Source organism: Cetorhinus maximus, chromosome 8 (assembly GCF_964194155.1).
Source record: "Cetorhinus maximus chromosome 8, sCetMax3.hap1.1, whole genome shotgun sequence".
In the NCBI taxonomy this organism is placed as follows: Eukaryota; Metazoa; Chordata; class Chondrichthyes; order Lamniformes; family Cetorhinidae; genus Cetorhinus; species Cetorhinus maximus.
The window spans coordinates 81,517,568-81,528,943 of record NC_135886.1 but is presented as its reverse complement, the minus strand read 5'-3'; the positions used below and the strand labels follow the sequence as shown (position 1 = coordinate 81,528,943).

General features: G+C 40.4%; 1 protein-coding gene across 5 annotated transcripts; it reads right to left on the bottom strand.

The window, feature by feature from the left end:
• Window positions 1-3,252: 3,252 nt before the first annotated feature.
• On the bottom strand, window positions 3,253-11,376 carry cmc4 (C-x(9)-C motif containing 4 homolog (S. cerevisiae)). 5 transcript variants are annotated; one of them, XM_078547158.1, is made up of 3 exons: window positions 11,130-11,376; window positions 8,807-8,874; window positions 3,253-3,610 (listed from the first exon to the last, which is right to left on the bottom strand). In XM_078547158.1, exons 2-3 carry the CDS (start codon window positions 8,862-8,864, stop codon window positions 3,462-3,464), a joined length of 207 nt encoding a protein of 68 aa, XP_078403284.1. In that variant the 5' UTR covers window positions 8,865-8,874; window positions 11,130-11,376; the 3' UTR covers window positions 3,253-3,461. The 5 variants fall into 5 exon arrangements, 4 of the variants coding, with proteins under 4 accessions (XP_078403284.1, XP_078403286.1, XP_078403285.1 ...); XM_078547160.1 differs by having other exon boundaries at window positions 11,218-11,376; XM_078547159.1 differs by having other exon boundaries at window positions 11,222-11,376.

Below are 11,376 nucleotides of genomic sequence, written 5' to 3'. Positions count from 1 at the left end.
ACAGTCATACTTCCCTCCTGTGGGGGAATTATAGAATGGTACAGCACAGAAGGTGGCCATATAGCTGATCATGCCTGTGCAGGCTCGTTGATACAGCTATCTAAATACCAGTAATCTCTTTCCCCATAGCTCTCTTTTTAACTTTCAAGTATTTACCCAATGTGCTTGGGGATCCAAACATCCTTGTTTGGAAGGCTGGCAGGGGCACTTTTCCCTGATGAGCTCCTGTTTTTTCACTCATGCTTATAACCTCCTTAGTTGGATAGGATGTCTCCATTTCACTGGTCCTTTTCTCCAATTCAAAGTGATTGTTTTCTTTGGCTAAAGATAATTCACAGGAACTACTTTGTGACAAGACGTTGGTCGTTGTGGATATTGGAGAGGTTTGATCAGACCTAGAGGTTTTTTTTTGTAAATCAAAGCACTACGGTGAACAGAACACTCGTCTTATGTAGATAGGATAGTTTTGGCAATCTGCAATTCTTAAATTTTCTTTGTAAAGGATATTTGGATAAAGCCATTACATGAGATTAGATCCTACTGATTCCAGGTGTAATGATCCTCTGGAGTTCCAAGCAGCTTTAGTCCATTCTTGGGACTAGGTATTTGCTGGCCATGCCAGCATTTGTTACCCTAAGAAGGTGATGGCAGATGTGCTTAAAGTACAAAAGGTGGTGCAAGTGCTCTCAAAATGCTGTTGGGTAGTGAAATCCAAGATTTTGAACAAGTGAAGAGGAGGAACATCCATACATATCAGATTATGTATGATGTGTGGCTTAAAGGTAGTGGAGTTCCCATGCACTTGTCTTTCTAGGTGGTACAGGTTATGGGTTTGAGAGGTGCATCTGAAGAAACCTTGGTGAGTTTCTGCCTCATGAACATGACATAATTCTTGCAATATTTGTCTTCAGTGCCGTTGGCCTTTTATCCTTGGTGGAAAGAGGACGAGAAATGTAGTTTGAGATGGAACAGATGGAAATAATGTGCTCCGAGGCAGCTGTCTATTTGCGGAGAAAATTTATTGTCTGACAGTATTTCCTGACAGTACCACAGGCTGCTGTCACGAAATTCAGAGTAAACGCCACATGCAGTGAGTTCTGTATACTATAGTAGAAGCAAAAGACTTTGAGCCATTTGAGAAGCAGCTGGAAGCTGTGATGGCAAGATAGAGAAGATAGACCAAATAGCCTTCCACATATCTTAAGCCTCCTTCAAAGAAGATATAAGAAACTGAAAAAGAAAACCTGTTTTGGAGACAGGTCTATAGTAATATGGAGTCTGTTCTACAAAATACTGTCCAACAGGAGGTTTGCACATAGAGCTGTAGATATGGCTTTTCACAATTGTAGCAATGACAATCAGACACATGACCCTTCATGTTTCCAAGAATCTTAAGCTCTGTTACTTTTGCTTCACTACAAGGCCCTATTTAGTGCTTGAATATACATCAAGGTGTTCATGGAATGCTTCCATTCTCATTTCATGCTATGTCCTATACAGAAACAAATTTTCAGTGCTGACCATAGACAGTGTTCCAGTGCACCTTAATGATTATTGTCTTTGCATATAGAGAGATGGTACCAGCAAAGTAAATACCGGTGGTGTCACTGGAAGTTGAGTTTTTCTGTCATCACTAAAAAGCATACTTTAATAATACAGGTACAATGTCTCAATTCCAGCAATGTCTGAAAAACACATCTTTTAAAGCTGCCCTGCATGAATTTTTATTATTAGGTGAGTAAAATAACTTACCAGCTTGTTGGGCTAGATGCCGTATTGGCAGTGGAGTGCCGACTAGTTTTTGATTTCACGTGCTTGCCTATATGATGAGCCTAGCAGATTCAAATGGATAAATCTAGTGATATAATAATAGTGCTTATTATTCTGTGATGGGTTGGGAACAAGAGTCTGGCATTGGAATCAAGACACATCCAAACAATGATGTCTAGTCGGGGTTTAGATATGTAATTGCTATATTGTATCTGTGACAAATACAGACAGCCCAGGAAAGTAGTGTTGGAGTGTGTAGGACTATGGCAAATTACTTTGAAATATCAAGCTATACCAGGCATTAATCTTGGGAAAGGTATGATCCCAAAGTGAAAGTTAGCAGTCATGACACTTCTAATGTAATAATTTCTTAGGCAGGGTGAAGAAGGTTCCTATTGAGAATTCCTTGTAAGAAAGCAATCTATAGAAGCATTTTTACTAAGCAGGACTGAGTGGCCTGGTAGAGATCAATGTTTCAACATCTTGCTCTAATAAGTTCATATTGGCATGTGACTTTAGGAAGTGATGGCTATTTTATAAGAGAGTTGGTGAAGCTGTCTTTCCTTGCACTTAATGCCTCTGGAGGGAGCCAAGAAGCAAGTACCTCCTTGCTAGTGAATGCCACTGTGACATTCTGACCAGGGAGCAAATTATATTAATTATAGAATCATAGAATGCTTAAAGCACAAATGGAGGCCATTTGGCTCTTCACGTTCATGCCAGCTCTCTAAGAGCTACTCAGTTAGTCCCACTTCCCCAGTCTTTTCCCCATAGTCCTGCAAACCTTTTCAGATAATTAAATAATTCAAATATGGGAATTACACAATTCCCTTTTGAAAGCCAATTGATTCTGCCTCCAGCACATTCTAGATCCTAACCACACTGCATAAAAAGGTTTCTTCTCATGTTGTCACTGCTTCCTTTGCCAATCGCCTTAAATCAGTGTCCTCTGGTTCTTGACCCTAACACCAACTGGAGCAGTTTCTTCCTATCTATTCTGTCCAGACCCCTCATGATTTTGAACACATATTAAATCTCTTCTCAACCTTCTCTAAGGAGAACAGCCTCAACTTTGCCAATCTACCCCTGGAACCATTCTTGTAAATCTTTTAGAGCACCCGCTCTAAAGCCATCACATTTTTCCTAAAGTGAGGTGCCCAGAACTAGTCACAATTCTCCAGCTGAGGCTGAACCAGTGTTTTATAAAGGTTTGCCATACCTCCTTGTATTTGTACTATATGCCTCTGATTATAAAGCCCAGTATCGCATATGCCTTATTAACTACTTTCAACCGGTCTTCAATAATTTGTGCACAAATACCCCTAGGTGCTGCTTTTACTTCTGTTTAAATCCTACACAGAGAGTTTGCCTTCGTCATTAGGATGCTCATGTTTCAAAATGATATTCACATTCTGAGATTAAATAACTGTGATACCATTAATGACAGTTTACCAAGAAATAATGTACAGTTGATGGCCAGAAAATTGTCATGTAAAGCTTTAATACATTAATTCATTTTTGTGCCATTCTGTACACTTCCGATTTAACATTTGACTGATTTAAGGACATCATTGCACTCGTTACATCCTCTTTCCAATTCCTCGTGGTCAGTAGTGATATGACTTAGAGTCAAAGTCTTATGCTATAGCATGACAATTTCTAAAGATGAGGCATGAGCAAAGGGTTTGCACTCACTGGCAATTGGTGGATATCTGTAGGCTTTTCTTTTCTTCTTCTTTCAAAAAACCTGAACAGCAAACAGATGTCTTTGCATATGTCTTACAGCACTTATGCATTTCTTGGATCACATGCTGACATTTGCTCTCCTGATAATTATGAGCTGTAAAAGAAACATGGAAAAGTACGAATCATCCCAAAATCATAGGTGTTCATCCAATTCAGCTTTCATACAGAAGCTTCTACCACTGACCCCGGCTGGTCCTCTCTGGCAGCACGGAATGGAGGGGGAAAACATTGTTCCTCCAGGAGTTACTCTAGATTATTGGTTTAACTTCTCAGGAAGTAGAATATTTGAAATGAACAATGTGTTGGAGGTGAAACTGCAGCACCCACGTGTGTTTTTTTTGCCCACCAGTTTCTTTTTGCTCTTATGAAGGCACTGACTGATGGTTCTGTGGATTCAAGTGGCCAGTCTTCTTATGTGAATCTAGGTATTCCAGGCCATTGGATTGTGGAAATATTAGGAAATAGAGATAATTTAAGTAAGTTATATTTGTAATTGTGGGTGTTAGGAATGAGTTTTAGCTTTAAAGTTTAAGTTTGATTGGTATTTCTGTATTAGTCTGTTAAGGAAAGGTCAAGTTGAGTTTTAGTTTCACTTTAAAGGGTGCCTGCATTTCTAATGAGAGTTTTATGACTTTTGTAGCTAAGTTAAACAAACAAGAATAGAGAAACTGGGCTGTTGCTCAGAAGCAAGGGGTCCAGAGAGGCAGGTCCCTCCTACAGACACACACAGAGAAAACTAGAAACAGCAGTTTAATTTAGAAGCTGTTTGAGTTCAGTTGGTTTTGAAGACAATTGCCAGGAGATAATGGAGCAAAGAGGACAGATAGCCAGTCCCAAGCTAAAGAAAAAACCCCAAAATCCAGGGGAGTGGAACAGGAGAAAGTCCCAAGCAGACCTTCTTGTCAAAGAAAGGACAGGAACCTGGAAAAAATCCTATTAAGTGAAATTAAGAGTGAAGGGCAGAGAGAAAGGCTTCAAGCTTTAGATTTAAAGAGACAAAAGCTGCAGAAAGCAGATTTAAAGCGAGAACAGCTTGCAAGAGGCAAAAAGGCTCAAGGGGACGGCTGAAGGTCTGTTACTGTTTGCTATGGGCATGTGAAGCAGTGGTGTTCTGTTGATAGCTGAGTCAGTGAGAGAGAATACGTGGAAGAAAGCTTGAATGCATGTGGTGACCCAGGGGAGAGGAACATCGGAAGGAGAGTTCGAAATCCTGGAGGTGATCCTTGTGGAAGGCGCCTGAGGTAAAGCGTCAGTTTGGGAGAAGATTCCAAAGCGAGTCCTTTGAGAGTGGAGATTGGAAACCCTTGTGTGAAAGACGGAGTTCAGTGAGACTGGTTGGCTCACGGTGTGACAAGCGTCTGGGGGGAGCTGAGGAGAGATCCATAGCATCTGGTTGAGGTGGCATCTGTCACTTGGTTTCAGAGTGTGGTTTGCCTGACTACAGCCAATTGGTTTACATGGATTGTGTACTTACTATGAACATGAGAGTATAAGATAGCTTTTGTAATTTGTGTTATCCTTACAAATCTGTATACATCTGTAAAGGTATAGTTGTGGGTGAAGGAGTATTGTAATATAGTTCATCTTTTCTTGTTAAATAAATGGTTTATTCTTTTGTTAAAAGTTCGTCAGTTGATTCCTATGACTCTGTTCAGTAGCTACTCTCCACGTATCTAAACAAACAAATTAAAAATTAGGATCTATCAAGCTGGGTTACACTCTGGGATCAGGCTTGTCCAGGGGTAACCTCCGGTGGGTTCATAAAAAAGTATTACAGCAAAGCTTGAGCCTGCTCTCAGCCAATATGCACATGCACAAGTTCCAGCAGGAGGCACGGGAAAATGATTGGAACAAGACTACCCTTTTCTTTGTAGGCAATGGGTGCTGAGATTGATGGCACTGTCCCAAACACTGCCTCAATTAAGGCACTTTATACTGATGATAACATAGCCCACTTTACTACACTATCAGGCCCATTAACTTCTCCAAGCTACTGACCTGGAATCAGGTCTCAGTTACAGGGCATTTGCAGCCTGATAAAGACTAGAAAGGAGGAAAAACTGGCTGAATATGGAGGACAGAATAAAGATAACACCCTATAGAAGACATAAAATTCTGACATTTACACTGTGTAATACAGGATTTGCCAAATAGCTGGTACAATGGATCAAATCTTCCATGTCCTTGCCCCTCCCTATCTCTGTAAATTCCTCCAATCCCACAACTCTCATATTTTTGTCATGTCCTAATATATAATGAAGTTTCAGTCAATACTTTCTAAACTGGTCACACACAGACTATTAACATAGCTGCTGCAAAGCATTTTGAGCTTCAGACAGTCCTAAGTCTCATGTAAATACCTAATTAAAGATGCACATTGACAGCCATCCAGGGCATTCACACATCCCTTTGGTAAGGATGGATCAACACAAAAGGGCTATAGAGTTCCAGCCCACCTGACTCTCTGTTTCACCCTGGAGTAGACATTGAAGCTCAATGTGTGTAAGAGAAACGTGAATGGATCCTACCAACCTTCCATTGTATTATGATAGTTTCCCTCATCCAAAACTAGACTTGATGAATCTCATGGTGTTCAATTTTTTTCTTTATTCTTTCATGGGATGTGGCTGTTACTGGCAAGGCCAGCATTGGTTGCTGATTCCTAATTGCCCTTGAACTGAATGGCTTGCGAGGCCATTTCAGAGGGCAGTTAAGAGTCAACTGCATTGCTGTGGGTCTGGAGTCACATGTAGGCTAGACCAGGTAATGGTAGCAGATTTCCTTCCCCAAAGGACATTATTGAATCAGATGGGTTTTTACAACAGTCAATGATAGTTTCAAGGTCACCATTACTGAGACTAGCTTTCAATTTCAGAATTGTTAACTGAATTTAAATTCCACAAGCTGCCCTGATGGGATTTGAACCCATGTCCACAGAGCATTAGCCTGGGCCTCTGGATTACTAGTTCCAGTGACAACACACGAAGATTGGAATCAACATATACATCTGCCTTTGTTTGGAAAAAGGGCTTTGCACTTGTGGAAGTCACAAAACATTTTGTTGTCTGCTTTTAGAATCAGCAAGAAGCAGCTTGCAGACAAAGAGTTCCACCAAAAGCCATCAAATTAACTGCAAGTCATCAAACAGCCAAAGTAATCAACAGCAATATCTCGTATATGGGGAATCCCAAGAGAAGGACTCCCCCAACCTGTTCCAGCATTGAGTTCACCTAAGAACCAACCTCTTAGAAATTTGACTACAAGAAACCTCACAGCCTGCTGAGAATTCTACACTTTACAAGGCCTTCATTTCAATTTAAGCATCGACTTCATCAAAGAAACTACAGGCCTGCCATGAAAGGGATTGAGATAATTATAAACTGTAACAGTGTATTACCTTCATCTGTATCTAATCGCTGTGTGTGTGAGAGTGTGTGTGAAACCTTGCCTTTTTCCAGGTTGAATGAGAATAACTAACCTTTATTTTAAACTCACAAAAGCTTGCTGCTGAATTATTTAATTGGGACACACAAATCAAGGGTATGAAAAACACACCCCATTTACACAAACATATTGATCACGGCAGTAAAAGGAAAATCATAAATTCTGTCCATGACATTTTGCTCTTCAGTTTTTTGGAAGGGAAATGAATAAAAGGGTGAAGTTATTTTTTAGTGTGGGTAGGTGGACTTCACACCAGACCAGTGTTGCAGAGTACATCTCAATTTATTTTATATTCTATCATTTATAAGGTCACCATTGCTGTCATCGGCTGTCCCTCCATCGGAGGATGACGTCTACTCAGGGTTATGGGTTTCTGCCATGAGTCTTCATGTGACTGAACACGCTGTTTTTGACCCGCAGATCTTTGGGCATATGGGGCAGGACATCCCACGCGATAGCGGGATCCAGAGTGCAGGATTTGCATCCTTTTCTTTCCTTCTCTGCTGCCGCTCTGTTTCATCATTAAGGCACTTGGACTCAAAGCTTCATGCAGCTTGCTGAACAAGTCGTTGCTATTTTGAACAATTAGTAGCAAGCTCCTCTCCATCATTAATGTGAATGCTGGTGTGCTTCAAGGAGAGCTGCAGAGTATCTTTGTAGCGTTTTCTTTGTCCACCCCTGGAATGTTGGCCATTTGAGAGTTAAGAAAACAGGACCTGGTGGGGAGACGCTTTTCGGCCATCCGGACACAGTGTCCAGTCCATTGAAGTTGATTTTGTGGGAGTTTTGCCTGAATGCTTGTGGAGCTGGCTTCAAGAAGGTCACTAGTGTTTGTTCGATCATCTTTCCATTGAGTGCTGAGAGTGTGGCTGAATCAGAGGAAACTTCGTCACAATGCTGCAACTGCTTCATTATGATATGACTGCAACTGACTTGAGTGAGAGATCTTGAAACAGACCTTCAAAATCCAGACCAATGTCAAGTAAGGCTGTGTGACAGTCCCCATACTATTTACAATCTACCTGACGTGACTATTCACTTCATCAAAGATCAATTGCCCTCTGGTGTGAGTGTTAATTACCAGCTACATGGAAAACTCTTTAATCTCAGTTGCCTCTGTGCCAAAAACTAAACTGACTGCCATTGACATGCATGATCTACAGATCACGTGGATGACTGCAGTGTCGTTGCCTACTCTGCATCAGATTTGCAAGCCACTCTCAATCTCTTCAATTCTGCATACAAGACACTAGGCCTGTTCTTGAACCTTGCTGAAATAAAACTTCTATATCAACCCAGAGCTGGTCAATCAAATATTCCATTCCCATATTATCGAAAGAGAGACTCTGGAATATGTTGAGCACTTTCCATTCTTTGACAGCCACCTCTCTCAAAAGACCACAATTGATGAGGAGGTCCAACACTGGATCAGCTACGCCAGCTCAGCCTTCTGCAAACTATGACAGTGAACGTTTGACAGCAAAGACCATTGCAAGTCAACAAAAGTCCTAATGTACAGTGCACTTGTCATCACCACACATCTGTGCTACAGTGAGGCCTGGACTGTGTATCAGCGACACTTAAGAGCGCTAGAGAAAATGATATATTGTATAGTAGTGCCACTGCTACAATTTCACTCGGTGAATGTTCTGGAACCCAGTTACGATGCCTGTTTTTCACCCGGCAAACACCATGTGAAGCATAGTAAAAGCCTAGTTGCATTACCTTGGTGTCTCAATAAAATTAAACTAATTTATGACAGATGATATAGATATATAATGAGTGTCAGACTGAGATACTTCAAACTTAAGTACACTGAAGAAAATGGGAAAATCCTAAATTTTACCTTGTAAGCACTTCTGTATTTCACAGGCCTGTTTCTGGCAGGGGTCTTTGGTAGACATAGCAATGTGCCTGAAAAAGAAAGGAACATATATATGACATTTTATTTCTTTTTTTTGCATTTTTGTACAGTTGTCTCACTTCCCTTGGATACTCTAAAAGGAAAACTTGATCCATATGGAAGTAATCTGTTTATCAAATCTATGTTAGACAACAGACACAAACACAATTATAGATACCAATATGCCCAGTATATTAAACTGGCCAATGCATCTTCAGAACATGCTTTTGAGACCAGTCCAAACTGAGTTGAAACTCTCCTCTGTTAGCAGACAGGATTCTGGCACCTTACTGAGAGGGTTTAAAAGTCTTATTGAGAGAGTTTACAAAAACTATTGAAGGGATAAGTGATAATTTGTGTATCAGAGGGTATTTTTTTGTTCTTGCAGTAAAGATATGTTGTTGGAAAAGAATAGAGAGAACTTCATCCTACAGCTAACCTGTGAATACATGGTCTAAGTGGAACAATTACCCTCCTTTAATTTTTACAATTGCAAATATTGATATCCAAATCATAAATTATCTTGTATGATATTTGAGGTAATCAGCTGCAAGTTGTGACTCATATTTTGCTTGTCTAACATTTTCATATGTGACATTTTGAGTTGCGATGGCCACATGCAAAACGCAAGACTTTTACGCAGATATTTAGAGAAACAATAACTATCCGCAAGATGATAAGAAATTGTCTTACTTCATTTGTAACTAAATAAGGTCATGACCAGCGCTGCAGCGCCAGCTGCAACAAAGTTGTCAGTGCTGAAGCCAGATTTCTTGTTTACATTAGAAATAAGAGAGTTACAATTAGCAGTTGGTTTAGTCATTTCCACATTCTGTTTAACTCCAAAAAAAGCGTAAGTTGCATTTATACTACAACTTCCTCATTTTTGTTTCGCAGACATGCTGAATTCTCTACATCATTTGAGAGGTGAGGCATGAACTGACTCTGATATGGGACTCCCCAGATAAGGTACTTTATGATGAAATTTTTTTGAAAATTTTAAGAACTGGTGTCTTCATCATCATACCACACAAGATGGGAAGTTCTGTTTCAAGAAGTGAATTTTGGGTACCTATGTTATATTTTCAAAATTTCCAGACAAAATTCTAAAACCTTAAAATTCAAAAAATGAACAGTTTTGTTCCAAGCTTGAAAGCTATAGTGCAATTACCAGTTCCAACCTGTTTACACTGTCTAGCAGGAACTTTGTTCCCTTTTCTGACAGTAGTTAAACATTTAAATTAGCTGCATATAGCTTTAAAAAATGCCCCATTGGTTTGACACCAGTTTCACTCCGTGTAGTATCTACAAAGTTAACAGTAAAACCCTAATTGACCTTATCCCTGCCCACTACTGGCTTTGGATATGGCAAGAAGTGTCAATTCTATCTTGAACCAGTTTCGAAATCTTTATAAAAGCAAAAAACTGCGGATGCTGGAAATCCAAAACAACAAAAATACCTGGAAAAACTCAGCAGGTCTGGCAGCATCTGCGGAGAGGAGCACAGTTAACATTTCGAGTCCATATGACTCTTCAACAGAACTAAGGAAAAATAGAAAAGAGGTGTTTAATTGTCTGCCACTTCTCTTCAAGGAATGCCTACCTTGAAGAAGTTTTGCACTTCTTTCCGTCAGGATTTTCGTATCTCTCTTTTGCCTTGTTCTCTTCTTGTTCTCCCCCCCCCCCCGCCCCCCCCCCCCCCCACCCCCGCCTCCCCTTAAACCAGCTTATATTTCACCTCTTTTCTATTTTTCCTTAGTTCTGTTGAAGAGTCATATGGACTCGAAATGTTAACTGCGTTCCTCTCCGCAGATGCTGCCAGCCTGCTGAGTTTTTCCAGGTATTTTTGTTGTTGTTTCAAAATCTTTATGACAGGTCTGCTGATGCCTCTCAAATTCTCACCACCCAAGATATTTTCTATCCCAAACACGCAAGTCTAGGTGCCGTTAGTTTAAAGATAGTCGCTTTGGTGTATCTCTCATCTATATAAAAACAATCTTTGTGTTTGCACTCAGCTTATTTCTTTGGTTACAGACTCACTAACTTTAATCACCAATCACCAAAATTAATATTTTTGTTCGACTTCATTTCTACTCCTGGCTGGGGGCGGTTTATGCAAAAGCAGCTTCCTTGAATGTCATGGTGCAAAAGTTAATACGATCTCTTCAGGAGTCTGATTAAAAACCAATACAACTAGCCATTTGAACTGTGATGTATTTTCTCACTAGGCTGACTTCACTCAAACATATCGCCTCCGGCCCTTCACCTGCTGGAGAGCCGGTGTCACCTTATAATCTGCTCGGGTTCAGCTCAGAATAAACCGATGAGAAGTAAATATTAACATCTTCCCGAACCTACGTTACAACGATCGGTGCGAATAATGCGGATTCCCTCAGCCTTAAACTTCAAACGCATTGTGTTTTCACTCGCTTTTTCTGCCACGGCTACAATTTCACTCGGCGAATGTTCCGGAACCCAGTTGCGACGCCCGCTTTTCACCCGGCACCGATTGT

Excerpts from the sequence above, each read along its gene's own strand:
- cmc4 (XM_078547158.1), bottom strand. The coding sequence starts at position 8,864 with ATGTCTACCAAAGACCCCTGCCAGAAACAGGCCTGTGAAATACAGAAG. Across the intron at positions 3,611-8,806 it reads AATACAGAAGTGCTTACAAG|CTCATAATTATCAGGAGAGC; the intron begins GTAAAATTTAGG and ends TTTCTTTTACAG.